The sequence below is a fragment of the Pseudophryne corroboree genome, chromosome 7, assembly GCF_028390025.1.
Source record: "Pseudophryne corroboree isolate aPseCor3 chromosome 7, aPseCor3.hap2, whole genome shotgun sequence".
NCBI lineage: Eukaryota > Metazoa > Chordata > Amphibia > Anura > Myobatrachidae > Pseudophryne > Pseudophryne corroboree.
Genome location: NC_086450.1, coordinates 33,689,169 through 33,712,696, shown reverse-complemented (window position 1 = coordinate 33,712,696; position 23,528 = coordinate 33,689,169). Strand labels below are relative to the sequence as shown.

The 23,528-nt window shown below is 49.1% G+C and overlaps 1 protein-coding gene across 1 annotated transcript in view; it reads left to right on the top strand.

The window, feature by feature from the left end:
- Positions 1 to 23,528, top strand: part of LOC134944328 (NACHT, LRR and PYD domains-containing protein 12-like) — a 227,599-nt gene that overhangs the window by 5,256 nt on the left and 198,815 nt on the right. The window contains exons 2-3 of the mRNA XM_063932908.1: positions 10,877 to 10,920; positions 13,026 to 13,316. Of these exons, the coding sequence (XP_063788978.1) occupies positions 10,899 to 10,920; positions 13,026 to 13,316 (313 nt within the window). The 5' untranslated portion in view covers positions 10,877 to 10,898. The remainder of the gene's footprint in view (positions 1 to 10,876; positions 10,921 to 13,025; positions 13,317 to 23,528) is intronic.

The window sequence follows — 23,528 nt, the reverse complement described above, 5'->3', positions numbered from 1 at the left end:
TATAATGGTTAGCCAAACCTCTGTGGTGGCTGGCCACACCCCTTTTGGAGGCTGGCCACACCTCTAACCACTGTGTGCAAATTGTTTTAGCTTTCACCAAGGTCTCTTGGAAAATTCAAGGCAGACGCAGGTGCAAGTTGATCCCTCATGGGCTATGTTTGCACAGACATTATCCAGTATAGCTGAGCGGATAATTCCAACTTCTGTACCAGAGATAGGTTACACTATTAACCCTTATGTGCAGCATTCCACCTGTGGTTTATAATTTCCAGCAGGGGAAGCAGTAGCCTCTCAACAGAAACAGGCTGAAAAGCCAGTGTTAAGTAAATCACATAGACACGAAACAACATCTTCACAGTCTACACATGTTTCAGATGAGGATTCATCAGAGGAAGACTTATTACACTCTGGTTCTGCATACGAAGATGAGGAAGAAGGTTTCAGCTCAGTGGACATATCTGAGTTGATTATTGCAATGTAAGTCATTCTATCCTTAGAAGAATCAACAGAGCCTGTGTTAAAATCCAAGGCATCTGTATTTAAACGTCCCAAAACAGTTAAGAATGAGTTTCCTGGAAGAGAACAGCTGATGAACATTATGGAAGAGGCTTTGGCTACGCCCAGTAAGAAATTTAGAATTCCAATTATCGTCTTCTTGCTGGGGACTGTTTGAAGAGGGAGGTAGCCCCTAAAGTAGATACGCATGTTACATAGAAATCCATCTAATCTCATAAACATCACATGTCTCTCATCCCCCTTCAAGTCACTAAATTGTGCCTTATTGAATGCACACTCTGTAACAAACTAACATCCATCCATGACCTCTTTATTTCTCACAACTTTAATCTGCTGGCTATAACAGAAACATGGCTCACACAATCAGACACGGCCTCCCCTGCAGCACATGGTGGTTTCCACTTCATACACACATCCAGGCCTGGTAATAGTAAAGGTGGTGGGGTTGGAATCTTACTGTCCCAATTTTTTCACATACACAGGTCTACCTCAGGTTCCATCACTCACATTCACATCGTTTGAAATTCACTCCATCAGAATTTTCACCCCCTTCTCTCTGCGTGTTGCAGCTATCTATCGCTCTCCTGGGCAACCCAAACATCAATTTCTAGAAGATTTTTGTGCCTGGCTCCCACACTTCTTACCCTCTGACATCTCCACCATCATTATGGGCGATTTCAATATCGCTCTTGACAGTCCACAATCTGTTCATGCCTCCAAACTCCCCTCTTGGCCTCACCCTATGGTCCGACTCCTCTACTTACCAGGAGGGCCACTGTCTTGATCTTGTATTCACCAGGCTCTGCTCAGTCTCTGAATTCATTAACACTCCTTTTTCTCTCTCTGATCACAACCTGATCACCTTCTCAATTTCTTCTATTACTCTAAACTCTATGACACTAAAACCTAGCAAGCCTCCTCTAACCCGCAGAAATATTAACAATATAAATTTTCAACAACTTTCCACCTCTCTGCAACAACTGCTCTCACCAATTTCTAAATGTACCTCACCTGACATTGCTGTATCACACCTGCACCAGACCCTAGAGAGTGGCCTTAATGAAGTGGGTCCAGCTGCCCATCACACTCCACGTAGGCTTAGATGCCAACCATGGCACTCTAAATCAACAAGACACCTACAAAAACTGCCACGTAAAGTAGAACGTCAGTGGCATAAATCTCGGAATCCAAGTGACTTTCTCACATATAAGACCACCTACCACTCCTATCGTCAGGCCCTGGACACTACCAAACAAACTTATTTCCAATCTCTCATCTCTTCTCATGCCACCATCCCCAAGTTACTTTTTAATACATTTAAATCACTTCTTTACCCTCCCTCACCTCCCCCACTAGCTACTATCCATGCACAAGAACTTGCTTCCTACTTCAAGGATAAGATTGATAAAATCCAAGATGAAATTGTATGCTCTAACTCAGCCAGTGACCTGCTCAAATCCCTACCTGAACCCTCTGGCACTTTCTCTTCATTTGATCCCAAAAGTGAAGATGAAGTATCAACACTCTTTTCATCCTCATACTCCACTACCTCTCCTCTTGATCCTATACCCTCACAAGTCAGTAAAACTTTGGCTTCTGTCCTTATCTCAACCTTAACTAAAATCTGTAATCTCTCTCTCTCTACTAGTATCTCTCCTTCTCTGTTTAAGCGTGCAGTGATTACTCTATTCTGAAAAAACACAATTCTGACCAAAACACTCTCTCTAACTACCTTCCCATCTCTCAGCTCCCATGTCTCTCCAAGCTACTTGAGAGACTTGCCTACACTCACCTTACACACTGTTTTAACTCCCACAATTTACTAGACCCACTTCAGTCAGGCTTTCGTGCCCAACACTCCACAGAGACGGCACTGACCAAAGTAGTGAACGATCTGATCACTGCTAGTTCTAAAGGCCATTACACACTTCTTATTCTTCTAGATCTCTCTGCTGCTTTTGACACTGTTGACCACTCTCTTCTCATACAGACACTAAAATTCCTAGGTCTTTAGGACACAGCCCTTTCTTGGTTCTCATCCTACCTCTCTAATCGCTATTTCAGTCTTCACTTCTCTGATTCTACCTCCTCTTCTCTACCTCTATCAGTTGGAGTACCGCAAGGCTCAGTCTTAGGTCCTTTGCTTTTCCCATTATACCACACAGAATGAGCCAAAATTCACATTATAGCACACTGAATGAGCCGAAATTCACATTATAGCACACTGTATGAGCCGAAATTCACATAATGCCACATGGAATAAGATAAAATTCACATTATGCCACACAGAATGAGCCAAAATTTATTTATTTATTTATTAACAGTTTCTTATATAGCGCAGCATATTCCGTTGCGCTTTACAATTAGAACAACAGTAATAGAACAAAACTGGGTAAAAACAGACAGACATAGAGGTAGGAAGCAAAATTCACATTATAGCACACAAAATCAGCCAAAATTCACATTATAGCACACAAAATGAGCCGAAATTCACATAATGCCACATGGATTAAGATAAAATTAAGGGAGTGTGACAGCAGGGACATAGGGAGAGGGACATGGAAAGTGAATGCAGGGACATAGGGACAGGGAGAGTGACAGAGGGACAGGGAAAGTGACAGCAGGGACATAGGGACAGAGAGAGTGACAGCAGAGACATAGGGACAGTGAGAGTGACAGCAGGGACATAGGGACAGAGAGAGTGACAGCAGAGACATAGGGACAGTGAGAGTGACAGCAGGGACATAGGGACAGAGAGAGTGACAGCAGAGACATAGACACAGTGAGTGACAGAGGGACAGGGAAAGTGAAGACAGGGAGAGTGACAGAGGGACAGGGAAAGTGACAGCAGGGACATAGGGACAGAGAGAGTGACAGCAGAGACATAGGGACAGGGAGAGTGACAGAGAGAGGGACAGCGAGGGCATACAGTAGGGATCAGGGAGAGAGAAAAGCATCAGGGTAAGATTACCTATTTAGCAGCGTGGTGCTGAGGATGCTGTGGTCTGCGGTGCATGAGGAGGCTGTGGTCTGCGGTGCATGAGGAGGCTGTGGTCTGCGGTGCATGAGGAGGCTGTGGTCTGCGGTGCATGAGGATGCTGTGGTCTGCGGTGCATGAGGAGGCTGTGGTCTGCGGTGCATGAGGAGGCTGTGGTCTGCGGTGCATGAGGAGGCTGTGGTCTGCGGTGCATGAGGAGGCTGTGGTCTGCGGTGCATGAGGAGGCTGTGGTCTGCGGTGCATGAGGAGGCTGTGGTCTGCGGTGCATGAGGAGGCTGTGGTCTGCGGTGCATGAGGAGGCTGTGGTCTGCGGTGCATGAGGAGGCTGTGGTCTGCGGTGCATGAGGAGGCTGTGGTCTGCGGTGCATGAGGAGGCTGTGGTCTGCGGTGCATGAGGAGGCTGTGGTCGGGGCAGGGTGGAGGAGGCTGTGGTCGGGTAGGGTGGAGGAGGCTGTGGGCCTCAGAGATGGTCCAGAGAAGGACTGAGGGCAGCAGAGGAGCGGCGTTGCTATGGAGGAGTACGGAGGAAGCTGTGGTCGGCGGCCTTTGGTGGTGCGGCACTGCACTGTCTCCTATGATGTGGCGCTACTATTTCAAATCTGATGCGGAACGGCCGCCAATGTGTAGCTGAGTGGCACACTCAGTGGTTATTACAATGCCATCTGGCCCCTGCTGAGTGTATGGAACTGGGAACATCTGGGGGGCGTATATACAGCACTGCCCTCCTGACAATATTAGGAAGCCTGAGAATTAATTAGGACGAATCACACAGCCACCTAGGACTTGCACACCCAATAATGGCCAGTGTTAGGACGGCTATGTACTTACCCACCCCAGCACATACACTGAACATATAAAGGCATTTATATCATGAATAACAGTAAGATATATATATATATATATATATATATATATCAGATCCTGTGCACACACACAGCTACATAGGACCACACCTATGCAGTACACTGGGGGGTAGAGCATGATATGCTGAGTAACATATGTAGACCGCTACACGTGTGTGCAGGCCCCTGTGCATGGCGCTTACCTCCCCACAGCACTGCCTGCAGCGCCAGGCACAGCAGCAAAGACGTGCCCACAAGCCCAGCCAATGCATGGCGCTTACCTCCCCACAGCACCGCCTGCAGCGCCAGGCACAGCAGCAGAGACGTGCCCACAAGCCCAGCCAGTGCACGGCGCTTACCTCCACACAGCACCGCCTGCAGCGCCAGGCACAGCAGCAGAGACGTGCCCGCAAGCCCAGCCAGTGCACGGAGACCGCTCAGCCGCGGCCGCAGGGTTGAGAGCGGCAACGTGATTCCAGTAGAAGTACAGGCTGCGGGAAGGGGGGAGCTCAGCTGACAGGCCCCGCCCAGGCCTGGCTATATCAGCTGCTGCCGAGTGACTGGAGATAGCCGGCTGCATAACGATGGGGGCCTGGCGGGGGACAGTGCTCGAAGAAGTGCCAGTATACCATACCGTTATATACCGGCCTACTTCGAGCACTGTATATATATATAATCTGAAGGAAAAAAAAGATTTAGACATGTTATGCTTGAACCACCTTCTGCTGCAATAACAGCATTATATATGCATGCCTCCTAACTGTTCCGATTGGACAGTCCTTTTATTCAGAAACTGTCCCGCTATCCCGCCTGCGGGACACAGTGTCTCGCGGGCAGGGAAGGTTGGGGAACCTTTGATCACAGCTGCTCTGCTCTGCAAAGCAACAAGTGATCCCTGAAGAGCAGTGACGTGCGGTGGGGTGAGGCAGGTGAGGCAGAGCCTTTCCTGTCATACTAACGTTTGTGCCAGAGTTTTGACTGGATAAAGTATATGAAAAATAGAAATAACATGTTAAAAATATCTTCTTTCTATTATTCTGATAAATTTTATAGTCAAATCTCTGGAGTAAAAAGTCTATGGAAGGTGAGGCAGTGCCTCACCTGCTTATCTTTTCCACCCATCTCTGATCAAAACTCACCATGTTTCCAGGAGTTTATACTGCTGCACCTGTGTATAATGCCCAGATGTATATACCGCTGCACCTGTGTATAATGCCCAGATGTATATAACGCTGCACCTGTGTATAATGCCCACATGAAACATTTGGCTCATATATTGTGTGTAAATCTGGCTCTGGTACTAACCAGTGCCTCCTGAGAAATTTACCTCTCCGCACATCCCTGCTGAAGAGCTGCCATTGAGCCTGGCGGCTGCTCAGCAATTCGGAGAGTGCTGGGCACACCCCTAAAATGACAAAAACGGGGACGTGTCGCTAAGCCATGCCTACCTACACAAGACCATGCCCCATCCACACCAGGCCACTCCCCTTTTTCTGTTGTGCTGGAAATACAGCGCGCAAAGGTCAAGGAAATTAAGTCAGTGAAAGTTGGGAGGTATGCATCTGTGGGTTAAGTTCTACCTGGTTTGCAAATTGGGCCTGATTCTGATTTGGAAGTAAAGCAGAAAAACAAAACAAAAAAAACAAGCAACTGTGCACCTGGGTAATACCAGGTGTAACATGTGCAGAGAGAGTTAGATTTGGAAGGGGTGTGTCCAAACTGAAATCTAAATTGCAGTGTAAAAATAAAGCTGTCTGCTATTTGTGGAATACATGCACAAGCAGCCGGTAATTACCCTGCACAGAAACAATATAATTGTATTTTCTCCCCATGCACTGCAACACGGTGTGTTCCAGATAGAAAGTTACTTGATTTTTTTGCTTTTCTTCCAATATAGAATCAGGCCTGTTGGGAGTGAGTTTTGCCCATTCTTCCTTGCAGATTTGCTGCAGTTTTTCACGTTGGTTGGATGCTTGTGGACTGTAATTGTAAGCTTTCCATCTCTCTCCTCCAGGGGAAGCCCAGAGAATAGATGTCGCTGACTGGAGGTAGGGACGGGGCCCGGCACTACATGTGGGGATTGCCACAAGTCGCGGGTCACTTTTGAGGGGGCGTGACCAATATGACATTAATGGCATAGAAACGCGCCGTATTGGCCCCACCCCCTCACGAGTGACCTGCAAATCGCGGCATTATCCTCCCAGTAGTTGCCCCATGAAGTGAGCAGGATGCAGAAGGCCAGCCTATTCTTCCGGGGATACGGGGGACTGCCCACAAATTTTGGGAGTCTCACGCACCTTCAGGGAGAGTAGGCGACTATGCCACAGGTTCTCAGTTGTATTGAGATCAGTGGGGTAAATTTACTAAAGGTCGGTTTGAGGTTTTTGGTCATTTTTCTGTCAGTTTTGCAAACCAACCATTTACTACAGTCAAACCGATGGAAAATAGACCAAAAACCCGACTCTAGAACGGGATGTAGTTATGTGACCGGCGGTCTGGATCCCGCCGGTCACTATACCGACGCCAGAATCCCAATCAGTAGTGGATCTTGCCACGGGCAAGCAGGACTTTTGCCCGGGGCGCCGCCTTCCGGAGGGCGCAGGGCGCCGTCCGGAGGGTGCCGCACCAGGGCAAGATCCACTGCTACTGTGTGCCCCCCGCTGCCCCCCTGCTGCCGCTGGCCGCTGCCCCCCGCTGCCGCTGGGAAGGGAAACTAGACGCGTACGCGTCTAGTTTCCCTTCGTGGAGAGGTCCTTTACTGTGCGGTGCGCGATGACGTCATCGCGCACCGCACAGCAAAGGTCCTCTCCAGGAAGGGAACTAGACGCTACGCGTCTAGTTTCCCTTCGTGGAGAGGACGTCATCGCGCACCGCACATCATTTCAGTCTGTACAGGGGGGGTGAATGACCATGCCCCCTGTATGAAGCCACGCCCCCTAATGCCGCCCGGGGCGCCAGAAGCCCCGGAACCGGCCATGATCCCAATCTCTGCCCAGCCTGACAGTTGGCATACCGATTAAATCTATGGGAAAATGGCCGCCGTACAATTTTCCTGGAGATCTGTGCATGCGCTGTAGACTCTAGGGACCCTAGTGCCCAGAGCTAAGCGCTACCGGCAAGAGAGAAGGGTGCCCAGACGGAGCCTGCACACGGGTCTCCTCCTCTCTAGAAACGTCCCGGCCTGGGCTCCACATCTCCCTGCCTTTATGTAAGATTAATAGTGGTTGATACAGCTGAGGATAATCCGCTGTTGTCAGCACACGGAGGAGGCAGGAATGTTTTACGACGCACACACATCGTGCAGCAGACCCCGCTATACCAAAGACGGCATCTTACCTGGGATATATAGTCCCTGCCCCATCGCAATTTCCAGTCTACACTTCCTAACCATAGCCTCCATTGCAGGAGTGTACATACAAACTCCACATAGATAAGGTAGTGGTTGTTAATTAGGGATCTGGTCGGGATCCCGGCAGTCGGAATACTGTTTCCGGAATCCTAACACTGCTCGGAATCCCGATGCCGGGATGCCAACGTTCTCCTGAGTGCAGTATTACTACATGCTACCAAAGTCTGTTACATTGTTTTTGCTATTATCTCTCTCTTTCACAATACAATACAGTTGCATCATATTGGAACGTGTCTGCCCCGTCATCCTGTTGTCTAGAGATGTGTTGTAAAATGTGCGATGATCATGTTCTGTAACATTCTGCTGCTATAGCTGGATTTTTTACATTTGTTTAATTCCGTTCACCCTATAGGGGAGATAAGGGGCATATCAAGAGAGGAGGATCCCCATGAGCAGGATACGTCTGGGCCCCCTCTTTCTTGCCAGCAACGCTGTAGAATCTGGGCACTGTGGTCACTAGAGAACCCTAGCGCTGTCTCAGAATCTAGTGCGCATGCTCAGGTCTCCGGGAAAATGGTGCAGTGGCCATTTTCCCAGAGATTTTCTCACTGCTCATGCACGAAACACCAGAAAAATGGCCGCCACACCATTTTCCTGGTGATTCCTGCAGCGCAGCTGTTGTTGATGTGGGACTCTGGAGAGCAAGTATTGAAAACTGCACACACTGCACCAATTATAAATATGCCACTGGGGGAGATGTATCAAGTCTTTGAGACAGATAAAGTGAAGTAGTTGCTCAAAAACAACCAATCAGCATGACATTTGCTTTGGGCTACTTCCACTTTATCTCTCTTCAAGGCTTGATACATCCCTGCCGCCCACCTCACATTTCTTTTTTCCATTAACTGCCCTGGCAATGGGCCTAATTCAGACCTGATCGCAGCAGCAAATTCTTTCTCTAACGGGGAAAACCAAGGGGGTCATTCCGAGATGATCGTAGCTGTGCTAACTTTTCATTCACACTGACATGCGGGGAGGACGTCCAGCACAGGGCTAGTCCGCCCCGCATGGTTGTCAATGCCGGCTTCCCCCCACAGAAGTGCATGGCATCGCACAGCGGTGATGCCTTTGCACTTCAAGAGTAGCTCCCGACCAGCGCAGCTTTAGCTATTCGTCACTCCCCTCCCACCCAGCGACCACCTCTGCCTCAGAGGCGATCGCTAGGCAACGACTGCCATGCGCCGGCTCACTGCGATGCCGGCGCATGCGCAGTTCCGTCCCAATCGCTGCTCTGCGACAAACTGCAGCGAGCGATCGGGTCGGAATGACCCCCCATGTGGGGGGTGGGGGGGTGGGGCAGATATAACATGTGCAGAGAGAGTTAGATTTGGGTGGGGTGTGTTCTAACTGAAATTTAAATTGCAGTGTAAAAATAGAGCAGCCAGTATTTACCCTGCACAGAAACAACATAACCCACCCAAATCTAAAGGGGGGTACTCACAGAGTGATAATCTAAGCAATCTGACTAGATTGCTTAGATTTTCAGAAAGATCCCTCCGTGTGTAGCCCCCACAGCGATAGCGATGCGCAGCCCCGCGCGTCGCTATCGCTGGTGCTAGATTGGCCTAGCCAAAAAGGCTAGGCCAAACCCCCCCCCCCCCCCCCGCACACATCTCTCCCCTGATCTGCTGGTGAGTATGGGCCCTAACTCTCTCTCCACATGTTACATCTGCCCCACCTGCATTGCACATGGTTTTACCCATTAGAGGAAAATTTTGTTTTGCAATCAACCTTGAATTAGGCCCAATGTTTGCTCTTGTTGTGCTGTACTATGGGGGTAATTCCAAGTTGATCGCAGCAGGAACTTTGGGGGTAATTCCAAGTTGATCGCAGCAGGAAATTTTTTAGCAGTTGGGCAAAACCATGTGCACTGCAGGGGGGGGGGCAGATATAACATGTGCAGAGAGAGATAGATTTGGGTGGGGTGAGTTCAATCTGCAATCTAAATTGCAGTGTAAAAATAAAGCAGCCAGTATTTACTCTGCACAGAAACAAAATAACCCACCCAAATCCAACTCTCTCTGCACGGGATCAGTACTAAATGCCGCCGGCCGGAATCCCGGCGGTCGAAATACCGACGCCGGAATCCCGACCACACAATCCCGACAGGAGTGGCGAGCGGAACGCAGCCCCTTGTGGGCTCGCTTCGCTCGCCACGCTGCGGGCATGGTGCCTCGCTACGCTCGGCACACTATTATATTCTCCCTCTATGGGTGTCGTGGACACCCACGGAGGGAGAATATGTCGGGATTGTGGCGGTCGGGATTCCGGCGTCAGTATTTCGACCGCCGGGATTCCGGCCGGCGGCATCTTGACTGCATCCCCTTTGCACATGTTATATCTGCCCCACCTGCAGTGCACATGGTTTTGCCCAACTGCTAAAAAATTTCCTGCTGCGATCAACTTGGAAATGAATTACCCCCAATATCTTTATCAGTGTAACCTTTACAGATATTTATTATATGCATTTTATTAACAACCCAAGGTTGTCTGTCTAGTCTCATGACTAATATCTCAGGTAAAAGTTAGTCTTAGGGTGCATACACACGGTGAGATTCGGACTTATCCGATTCTCACCGTGCGACAGGGGGCCGGGTCGGCACTTAGCCAGTATCGCAAGCACATAATAACTGTGCTTGCGATGCTGGCTATGTGCGATGTCAATCCTGACTATCTCTTCTATAGAGATAGCCAGGATTGACTTGCCTGCACAGCCTATTTTTTCTGCCGATGCCGACCGCGCGGGGCCGCGCATCGGCATCGGATCGGGATCGCAAGGTGACTGTCACCTTGCGATCTGCACTATCTTTTCTTCCGATTCTGACTATATAGTCAGAATCGGAAGAAAATATCTTACCGTGTGTACACACCTTTAGATATCTCAAAAATATTCTAAAATTTTGATTTTTTTTTTTTTTTTTTTAAATTAGATTTCTGGTTTATTGCAATATATATGTAAAGGGTTAAAATGAATGAATGTAAATGAACTAGCCAGGCAATGGCTCATGGTTACACAATGATCAGTGAACAAGGAAGAACTCCACAGAGATTTGGAAAGTAGCGCAGGCCCCAGATTCATCCTGAACAATCTCCTGTTTTGTTTTCTCTCAGGATACGTCTGACCTCCTGTGCGATGGACACTACCTCTTTTATAAGTGAGTGACATATTTCTAGTAGTCATTAACCTTGATACTGCAGGGGAAGTTTTGAGATAATTGGCTCATTTATCAATAAGTGATAAAACTCATTGCATATGATAAATGGTGGTCCAGCCGGGTTTAATATGAAATACCTACAATAAAAATCCCGACAACAATTGACCGACGGTCAAAATGTCGACAAGGTCAAAATACTGACATTTAAAATGCAGACAAGGTCAAAATACCGACATTTAAAATGTTGACAGGTCAAAAAGTCGACACAAGTTTTTCATTTTTTGTGTGTGTATGTCAACAAAGGTCGACATGGACAACGTATAAGTGTATCGCACACTATTATATTCCCCCTCCAGGTCCACTGGGATGGTAAAGTATGAATAAGTCGGTTTCAATGAAAAAACTCATGAAAAACTCATGTCAACTTTCTGACCTGTCCACATTTTAAATGTCGGTATTTTGACAATGCTATGGGTGAGGGGTGATGGTGCTGGGAAAGGGGTACATGGTCAGAGGCGGAATTAGCGTCTGTGCTAGGGGTCACCAGCCTTAGGCGTCATATTGGTTAGGGCCGGCTCTGGCCACACCCCTTAAACTTGGTCCCCTACCACTGCACTCCCTTGGGCGCCCTTCTCACTGACCCAATTGCAGAGTAGACTCTGGCAGTGTGCCTTCGGGAACATGGCACCTGTCCCATTTTCCCAGTGAATTCCCTATTGCACATGCACAAATCTCTGGGAAAATGGTGTCCACTGCATTTATTATAAAGAGTAAAAACCCATGGAGGAAGCTCAGATAACCTGTGACTCCCCCTACTGTTGTGCAGCTACAAAATCCCAGAGTTCAGAAATAAGTCCATCATACCCTGAGCTCCAATACAACTATGAAGTCACTGGTATCCCAAACTTTTAGATGTTATTTACTCTGACAAAACATTATTGCAGCTGTTACTGTTATAGACAAACTCAGGGGAAAGGGGGGTTCCCAGATGCCTGGAACCCTCTTCCCCAGCCAATCAATGGTTCAAATCTTGACTACAACAACAACAATAGTATGTAAAATGATTTTTATTAGAGCTGCCACCAAAAAAGGCATCATAAGGAACAGAACAGGGGCCCTGATTCCGAGTTGATCGCTCGATGCCGTTTTTCGCAGCGCAGCGATCAGGTGAAAAAACGGCAATTATGCGCATACGCTAAGTACTTTCACACAAAACTTTGTAGTTTTACACAAGCTCGAGCAACACTTTTCAGTCGCTCGAGTGTTCGTTGTTTGATTGACAGGAAGTGGGTGTTTCTGGGCGGCAACTCAGCATTTTCAGGGAGTGTGCTAAAAAACGCAGGCGTGCCAGGTAAAAACGCAGTAGTGACTGGAGAAACGGGGGAGTGGCTGGCCGAACGCAGGGCGTGTTTGTGACGTCAAACCAGGAACTAAACAGACTGCAGTCATCGCAAGCTAGGAGTAAGTTTAGAGCCACTCTGAAACTGCATGAAAATTTCCACGAGCAGTTCTGCTAACCTTTCGTTCGCACTTCTGCTAAGCTAAGATACACTCCCAGAGGGCGGCGGCTTAGCGTTTGCACGGCTGCTGCAAGCAGCCAGCGAGCGATCAACTCGGAATGAGGGCCAGAGTGATGCACAAGCCCTGTAGCGTTTCCTACCAAGTCTACTGTGTGTTTGGGTTTAATCGTGCACTCAGCACACTGGGCCAGGCAGACCAGAGAGCAGCTGCTAGCAAAAGAGACTGGCATCTTATCATGAGGTGGGAGAATGTGTGCTTAGAAAGCTCAGCTCTGTCTCCTACTGGTTTTACTATAAATGTATATTTGATTATCATGGGATGCTTAACCTTTTCCTGGACATACATTATTTATATAAGATAAATATGTTTGATACAGAAAGTTAATGGTTTAGACCTCCCCCCTAACAGCCTATACTATAGGGCAATGCTTCCTAGATTTTGGTCTTCAGGGAATCTTAATAGTGCAAGTTTTACACTTCTAAGAGTTGTAGAAGGCAAGCCTACAAGCCAAGGAAATACATTTGATAGAAGATGTGCAGGTGCTTTGCTGTGTAACGTATAGGACATCACTCTGTTCCCACCAGGTGCTCAGTGTGAGAGGAACAGGATACCTGGAGATGTTCTTTATGAAGCACTGCAAGACCTGGAGCAATGTGACTTCAAACGATTTAAGGACAGGTTGACTGATTTCTCCTATGGAGGGCGACCCCCCATCTCTCGTGGGCGCTTGGAAAATGCAGATTATGTTGCCATAAAAAACCTTCTTATAGATGTTTACGGAGAGGAAGCAGCACTGGATGTGACCATACGGGTCTTCAAACTCATCAATTTTGTTGGCCTCGCAGAGAATCTCCGGCAGAAGGTGACACAACATGGTGAGTTCCAGTAAGGTGTAAAGTTTTGTTTGTGCTTTTAGACATAGTAGGAAACAAGCACTATATTCATAACTGACTATGGTAAAACTGCTGAGATGGATAAGGAGTGTGCCAGAAGTAGGGAGGCCAATCCCGGGATATTGCCGCAAAAATGCCGGGATTTTAATCCTGGGATTGGCTATCACTCATGTTGGGAGCCGCCCCGAATGGGAGGGAAGTCTCTCTTCTCAGGCCGGGTAGTCAGAGAGTCTGTTCCTCCCCCACTGCTTCCTTCCTCACAGCCAGGGCTGCATTGGCATTTCTATAATGGGTGCAGTGTGTGCGGTGGACACCGCACACACTGTACCCATTTCTCCTATACTTACCATTCCGGAGTCCCGCGACGACGGGCGTCTAGTGCAGGCATAAATCACTCGGAAAATGGCCACCGTGGCCATTTCCGAGTGATTTGCGCATGCGAACTGGAGATGTCCTTGGGAACAAGGCGCGGGCGCCATCTTCCCGGAGACCTGCGCATGCGCAGTACTGCCAGAGTCTACTTGCTGCCGGAGAAGAGGGTGCTCGCTACAGTGGCTGCGTGCGGGTCCCCTCCTCTCTTAAAACGCCCCTGTGGGGCTGCCTCAAGTCACACTGGCCGGACGATGAGGCGCTGCTGGGAACCCACCACCGGAGTTCCCACTGAGGTTTACACACTATGCCATGCCATCGGGGAAAACGCACCAGAGGTGTTTTTGACCCTAATTGCCCACTGTCTCCAATGTAAATAAAACATACATCGGGCACACCATACATTTTCATATTATTATAATAAATAAATATTAATAATGTACAGGCACATGTAGATCCCTAGTGGGGTGCCACACAGCCGTCACACACTTACAGAGAGAGCGGAGGTCTGTCCGCAGGCTCTGATTGCCTGTGCTGCTGATTGCCGCTGCCTCTGGACCACAGGGGCCCCTCTCCTCATAGTGAGCAGGGTTGTTGTTTTTTTAAATTCTGAACTTACAATTTAAACCCACCTGCCCCCCTCCCCATATACATAAATTGAAGGACAAATCAATACCAGGATCTAGAGTTTTCAATCACAATTCACAGGATTGAAAAAATGGGCTGTAATTGGCTTCCCTAGACAGAAACAAGGATTTTAAGCTGGTGTTTCAGTAAGAATTTCAGCATCTTATACTGACCGCAGGAGGTAATGTCACATACAGGACAGTCACTGTGCACTTCCTCTTATACTGACCGCAGGAGGACACATCACACGCAGGACAGTCACTGTGCACTTCCTCTTATACTGACCGCAGGAGGATACATCAAACACAGGACAGTCACTGTGCGCTTCCTCTTATACTGACCGCAGGAGAAAACACAACAATAGCAGGACAATCATTGTGCACTTCCTCTTATACTGACTGCAGGAGGACACATCACACACAGGACAATCACTGTGCAATTCCTCATATACAGATCGCAGGAGGATACATCACACACAGGACAGTCACTGTGCGATTCCTCTTATACTGACCGCAGGAGGACAAATCACACGCAGGACAGTCACTGTGCGCTTCCTCATATACTGACTGCAGCCTGCAGGAGGACACATCACATGCAGGACAATCACTGTGCAATTCCTCTTACACTGACTGCAGGAGGACACATCACATGCGGGACAGTCACTGTGCACTTCCTCATATACTGACCGCAGGAGGACACATCACACGCAGGACAGTCACTGTGCACTTCCTCTTATATTGACTGCAGGAGGACACATCACACGCAGGACAGTCACTGTGCACTTCCTCATATACTGACTGCAGGAGGACACATCACACACAGGACAGTCACTGTACCCTTCCTCATATACTGACCGCAGGAGGACACATCACACGCAGGACAGTCACTGTGCACTTCCTCTTATATTGACTGCAGGAGGACACATCACACGCAGGACAGTCACTGTGCACTTCCTCTTATACTGACCGCAGGAGGACACATCACATGCAGGACAGTCACTGTGCGCTTCCTCATATACTGACTGCAGGAGGACACATCACACACAAGACAGTCACTGTGCACTTCCTCATATACTGACTGCAGGAGGACACATCACATGCAGGACAATCACTGTGCAATTCCTCTTACACTGACTGCAGGAGGACACATCACATGCGGGACAGTCACTGTGCACTTCCTCATATACTGACCGCAGGAGGACACATCACACGCAGGACAGTCACTGTGCACTTCCTCTTATATTGACTGCAGGAGGACACATCACACACAGGACAGTCACTGTGCCCTTCCTCATATACTGACTGCAGGAGGACACATCACACACAAGACAGTCACTGTGCACTTCCTCATATACTGACTGCAGGAGGACACATCACACACAGGACAGTCACTGTGCACTTCCTCATATACTGACTGCAGGAGGACACATCACACACAGGACAGTCACTGTGCCCTTCCTCATATACTGACTGCAGGAGGACACATCACACACAGGACAGTCACTGTGCCCTTCCTCATATACTGACTGCAGGAGGACACATCACACACAGGACAGTCACTGTGCACTTCCTCATATACTGACTGCAGGAGGACACATCACACACAGGACAGTCACTGTGCACTTCCTCTTATACTGACTGCAGGAGGACACATCACACACAAGACAGTCACTGTGCGCTTCCTCATATACTGACTGCAGGAGGACACATCACACGCAGGACAGTCACTGTGCACTTCCTCATATACTGACTGCAGGAGGACACATCACACGCAGGACAGTCACTGTGCTCTTCCTCTTATACTGACTGCAGGAGGACACATCACACACAGGACAGTCACTGTGCACTTCCTCATATACTGACTGCAGGAGGACACATCACACACAGGACAGTCACTGTGCACTTCCTCATATACTGACTGCAGGAGGACACATCACACACAGGACAGTCACTGTGCAATTCCTCATATACTGACTGCAGCAGGACACATCACACGCAGGACAGTCACTGTGCACTTCCAAATATACTGACTGCAGGAGGACACATCACACGCAGGACAGTCACTGTGCCCTTCCTCATATACTGACTGCAGGAGGACACATCACACGCAGGACAGTCACTGTGCCCTTCCTCATATACTGACTGCAGGAGGACACATCACACGCATGACAGTCACTGTGCACTTCCTCATATACTGACTGCAGGAGGACACATCACACGCAGGACAGTCACTGTGCCCTTCCTCATATACTGACTGCAGGAGGACACATCACACGCAGGACAGTCACTGTGCACTTCCTCATATGCTGACTGCAGGAGGACACATCACTTGAAGGACAGTCACTCTGCAATTCCTCATATACTGACTGCAGGAGGACACATCACACACAGGATAGTCACTGCGATTCCTCTTATACTAACTGCAGGAGGACACATTACTTGCAGGACAGTCACTGTGCACTTCCTCTTATACTGACTGCAGGAGGACACATCACACACAGGACAATCACTGTGCAATTCCTCATATACAGATCGCAGGAGGATACATCACACACAGGACAGTCACTGTGCGCTTCCTCTTATACTGACCGCAGGAGGACAAATCACACGCAGGACAGTCACTGTGCGCTTCCTCATATACTGACTGCAGGAGGACACATCACATGCAGGACAATCACTGTGCAATTCCTCTTACACTGACTGCAGGAGGACACATCACATGCGGGACAGTCACTGTGCACTTCCTCATATACTGACTGCAGGAGGACACATCACACGCAGGACAGTCACTGTGCACTTCCTCTTATATTGACTGCAGGAGGACACATCACATGCAGGACAGTCACTGTGCGCTTCCTCATATACTGACTGCAGCAGGACACATCACACACAGGACAGTCACTGTGCCCTTCCTCATATACTGACTGCAGGAGGACACATCACACACAAGACAGTCACTGTGCACTTCCTCATATACTGACTGCAGGAGGACACATCACACGCAGGACAGTCACTGTGCACTTCCTCATATACTGACTGCAGGAGGACACATCACACACAGGACAGTCACTGTGCAATTCCTCATATACTGACTGCAGCAGGACACATCACACGCAGGACAGTCACTGTGCAATTCCTCTTATACTGACTGCAGGAGGACACATCACACACAGGACAGTCACTGTGCACTTCCTCATATACTGACTGCAGGTGGGCACATCACACGCAGGACAGTCACTGTGCACTTCCAAATATACTGACTGCAGGAGGACACATCACACGCAGGACAGTCACTGTGCCCTTCCTCATATACTGACTGCAGGAGGACACATCACACGCAGGACAGTCACTGTGCCCTTCCTCATATACTGACTGCAGGAGGACACATCACACGCAGGACAGTCACTGTGCCCTTCCTCATATACTGACTGCAGGAGGACACATCACACGCAGGACAGTCACTGTGCACTTCCTCATATGCTGACTGCAGGAGGACACATCACTTGAAGGACAGTCACTGTGCACTTCCTCATATACTGACTGCAGGAGGACACATCACACGCAGGACAGTCACTGTGCACTTCCTCATATACTGACCGCAGGAGGACACATCACACACAGGACAGTCACTGTGCAGTTCCTCATATACTGACTGCAGGAGGACACATCACACGCAGGACAGTCACTGTGCACTTCCTCATATGCTGACTGCAGGAGGACACATCACTTGCATGACAGTCACTGTGCAATTCCTCTTATACTGACCGCAGGAGGACACATCACACGCAGGACAGTCACTGTGCAATTCCTCATGTATTGACTGCAGGAGGACACATCACACGCAGGACAGTCACTGTGCACTTCCTCATATACTGACTGCAGGAGGGCACATCACACGCAGGACAGTCACTGTGCACTTCCTCATATACTGACTGCAGGAGGACACATCGCACGCAGGACAGTCACTGTGCACTTCCTCATAAACTGACTGCAGGAGGATACATCACACGGAGGACAGTCACTGTGCGATTCCTCTTTTACTGACCGCAGGAGGACACATCACACACAGGACAGTCACTTTGCAATTCCTCATATATTGACTGCAGGAGGACACATCACACGCAGGACAATCACTGTGCGCTTCCTCATATACTGACTGCAGTAGGACACATCACACACAGGACAGTCACTGTGCAATTCCTCATATACTGACTGCAGGAGAACACATCACACACAGGACAGTCACTGTGCCCTTCCTCATATACTGACTGCAGTAGGACACATCACACACAGGAAAGTCACTGTGCAATTCCTCATATACTGACTGCAGGAGAACACATCACACACAGGACAGTCACTGTGCACTTCCTCATATACTGACTGCAGGAGGACACATCACACGCAGGACAGTCACTGTGCACTTCCTCATATGCTGACTGCAGGAGGACACATCACTTGCAGGACAGTAACTGTGCAATTCCTCATATACTGACTGCAGGAGGACACATCACACACAGGACAGTCACTGCGATTCCTCTTATACTGACTGCAGGAGGACACATCACTTGCAGGACAGTCACTGTGCACTTCCTCATATACTGACTGCAGGAGGACACATCACACGCAGGACAGTCACTGTGCGATTTCTCTTATACTGACCGCAGGAGGACACATCACACGCAGGACAGTCAGTGTGCAATTCCTCATGTATTGACTGCAGGAGGACACATCACACGCAGGACAGTCACTGTGCACTTCCTCATATACTGACTGCAGGAGGACACATCGCACGCAGGACAGTCACTGTGCGATTCCTCTTATACTGACCGCAGGAGGACACATCACACACAGGACAGTCACTGTGCAATTCCTCATATGCTGACTGCAGGAGGACACATCACACGCAGGACAGTCACTGTGCACTTCCTCATATACTGACTGCAGGAGGACACATCACACGCAGGACAGTCACTGTGCACTTCCTCATATACTGACTGCAGGAGGACACATCACACGCAGGACAGTCACTGTGCACTTCCTCATATACTGACCGCAGGAGGACACATCACACACAGGACAGTCACTGTGCACTTCCTCATATACTGACTGCAGGAGGACACATCACATGCAGGACAGTCACTGTGCACTTCCTCATATACTGACTGCAGGAGGATACATCACACGCAGGACAGTCACTGTGCCCTTCCTCATATACTGACTGCAGGAGGACACATCACACGCAGGACAGTCACTGTGCACTTCCTCATATGCTGACTGCAGGAGGACACATCACTTGAAGGACAGTCACTCTGCACTTCCTCATATACTGACTGCAGTAGGACACATCACACACAGGATAGTCACTGTGCACTTCCTCATATACTGACCGCAGGAGGACACATCACATGCAGGACAATCACTGTGCAATTCCTCATATACTGACTGCAGGAGGACACATCACACACAGGACAGTCACTGTGCACTTCCTCTTATATTGACTGCAGGAGGATACATCACACGCAGGACAGTCACTGTGCACTTCCTCATATACTGACTACAGGAGGATACATCACACGCAGGACAGTCACTGTGCACTTCCTCTTATATTGACTGCAGGAGGACACATCACATGCGGGACAGTCACTGTGCAATTCCTCTTACACTGACTGCAGGAGGACACATCACATGCAGGACAGTCACTGTGCGCTTCCTCATATACTGACTGCAGCAGGACACATCACACACAGGACAGTCACTGTGCACTTCCTCATATACTGACTGCAGGAGGACACATCACATGCAGGACAGTCACTGTGCGCTTCCTCATATACTGACTGCAGGAGGATACATCACACGCAAGACAGTCACTGTGCCCTTCCTCATATACTGACTGCAGGAGGACACATCACACACAAGACAGTCACTGTGCCCTTCCTCATATACTGACTGCAGGAGGACACATCACACACAGGACAGTCACTGTGCCCTTCCTCATATACTGACTGCAGGAGGACACATCACACACAGGACAGTCACTGTGCACTTCCTCTTATACTGACTGCAGGAGAACACATCACACACAAGACAGTCACTGTGCGCTTCCTCATATACTGACTGCAGCAGGACACATCACACACAAGACAGTCACTGTGCGCTTCCTCATATACTGACTGCAGCAGGACACATCACACACAGGACAGTCACTGTGCCCTTCCTCATATACTGACTGCAGGAGGACACATCACACACAAGACAGTCACTGTGCGCTTCCTCATATACTGACTGCAGCAGGACACATCACACACAGGACAGTCACTGTGCCCTTCCTCATATACTGACTGCAGGAGGACACATCACACACAAGACAGTCACTGTGCCCTTCCTCATATACTGACTGCAGGAGGACACATCACACACAGGACAGTCACTGTGCCCTTCCTCATATACTGACTGCAGGAGGACACATCACACACAGGACAGTCACTGTGCCCTTCCTCATATACTGACTGCAGGAGGACACATCACACACAGGACAGTCACTGTGCCCTTCCTCATATACTGACTGCAGGAGGACACATCACACACAGGACAGTCACTGTGCACTTCCTCTTATACTGACTGCAGGAGGACACATCACACACAAGACAGTCACTGTGCGCTTCCTCATATACTGACTGCAGGAGGACACATCACACGCAGGACAGTCACTGTGCACTTCCTCATATACTGACTGCAGGAGGACACATCACACGCAGGACAGTCACTGTGCTCTTCCTCTTATACTGACTGCAGGAGGACACATCACACGCAGGACAGTCACTGTGCTCTTCCTCTTATACTGACTGCAGGAGGACACATCACACACAGGACAGTCACTGTGCAATTCCTCATATACTGACTGCAGCAGGACACATCACACGCAGGACAGTCACTGTGCACTTCCAAATATACTGACTGCAGGAGGACACATCACACGCAGGACAGTCACTGTGCAATTCCTCATATACTGACTGCAGGAGGACACATCACACGCAGGACAGTCACTGTGCCCTTCCTCATATACTGACTGCAGGAGGACACATCACACACAGGACAGTCACTCTGCAATTCCTCATATACTGACTGCAGGAGGACACATCACACGCAGGACAGTCACTGTGCCCTTCCTCATATACTGACTGCAGGAGGACACATCACACGCAGGACAGTCACTGTGCACTTCCTCATATGCTGACTGCAGGAGGACACATCACTTGAAGGACAGTCACTCTGCAATTCCTCATATACTGACTGCAGGAGGACACATCACACACAGGATAGTCACTGCGATTCCTCTTATACTAACTGCAGGAGGACACATTACTTGCAGGACAGTCACTGTGCACTTCCTCTTATACTGACTGCAGGAGGATACATCACACACAGGACAATCACTGTGCAATTCCTCATATACAGATCGCAGGAGGATACATCACACACAGGACAGTCACTGTGCGCTTCCTCTTATACTGACCGCAGGAGGACAAATCACACGCAGGACAGTCACTGTGCCCTTCCTCTTATACTGACTGCAGGAGGACACATCACATGCGGGACAGTCACTGTGCACCTCCTCATATACTGACTGCAGGAGGACACATCACACACAGGACAGTCACTGTGCCCTTCCTCATATACTGACTGCAGGAGGACACATCACACACAGGACAGTCACTGTGCACTTCCTCTTATACTGACTGCAGGAGGACACATCACACACAAGACAGTCACTGTGCGCTTCCTCATATACTGACTGCAGGAGGACACATCACACGCAGGACAGTCACTGTGCACTTCCTCATATACTGACTGCAGGAGGACACATCACACGCAGGACAGTCACTGTGCTCTTCCTCTTATACTGACTGCAGGAGGACACATCACACGCAGGACAGTCACTGTGCTCTTCCTCTTATACTGACTGCAGGAGGACACATCACACACAGGACAGTCACTGTGCAATTCCTCATATACTGACTGCAGCAGGACACATCACACGCAGGACAGTCACTGTGCACTTCCAAATATACTGACTGCAGGAGGAAACATCACACGCAGGACAGTCACTGTGCCCTTCCTCATATACTGACTGCAGGAGGACACATCACACGCAGGACAGTCACTGTGCCCTTCCTCATATACTGACTGCAGGAGGACACATCACACGCATGACAGTCACTGTGCACTTCCTCATATACTGACTGCAGGAGGACACATCACACGCAGGACAGTCACTGTGCCCTTCCTCATATACTGACTGCAGGAGGACACATCACACGCAGGACAGTCACTGTGCACTTCCTCATATGCTGACTGCAGGAGGACACATCACTTGAAGGACAGTCACTCTGCAATTCCTCATATACTGACTGCAGGAGGACACATCACACACAGGATAGTCACTGCGATTCCTCTTATACTAACTGCAGGAGGACACATTACTTGCAGGACAGTCACTGTGCGCTTCCTCTTATACTGACCGCAGGAGAAAACACAACAATAGCAGGACAATCACTGTGCACTTCCTCTTATACTGACTGCAGGAGGATACATCACACACAGGACAATCACTGTGCAATTCCTCATATACAGATCGCAGGAGGATACATCACACACAGGACAGTCACTGTGCGCTTCCTCTTATACTGACCGCAGGAGGACAAATCACACGCAGGACAGTCACTGTGCGCTTCCTCGTATACTGACTGCAGGAGGACACATCACATGCGGGACAGTCACTGTGCACCTCCTCATATACTGACTGCAGGAGGACACATCACACGCAGGACAGTCACTGTGCACTTCCTCTTATATTGACTGCAGGAGGACACATCACATGCAGGACAGTCACTGTGCGCTTCCTCATATACTGACTGCAGCAGGACACATCACACACAGGACAGTCACTGTGCCCTTCCTCATATACTGACTGCAGGAGGACACATCACACACAAGACAGTCACTGTGCACTTCCTCATATACTGACTGCAGGAGGACACATCACACGCAGGACAGTCACTGTGCACTTCCTCATATACTGACTGTAGGAGGACACATCACACACAGGACAGTCACTGTGCAATTCCTCATATACTGACTGCAGCAGGACACATCACACGCAGGACAGTCACTGTGCAATTCCTCTTATACTGACTGCAGG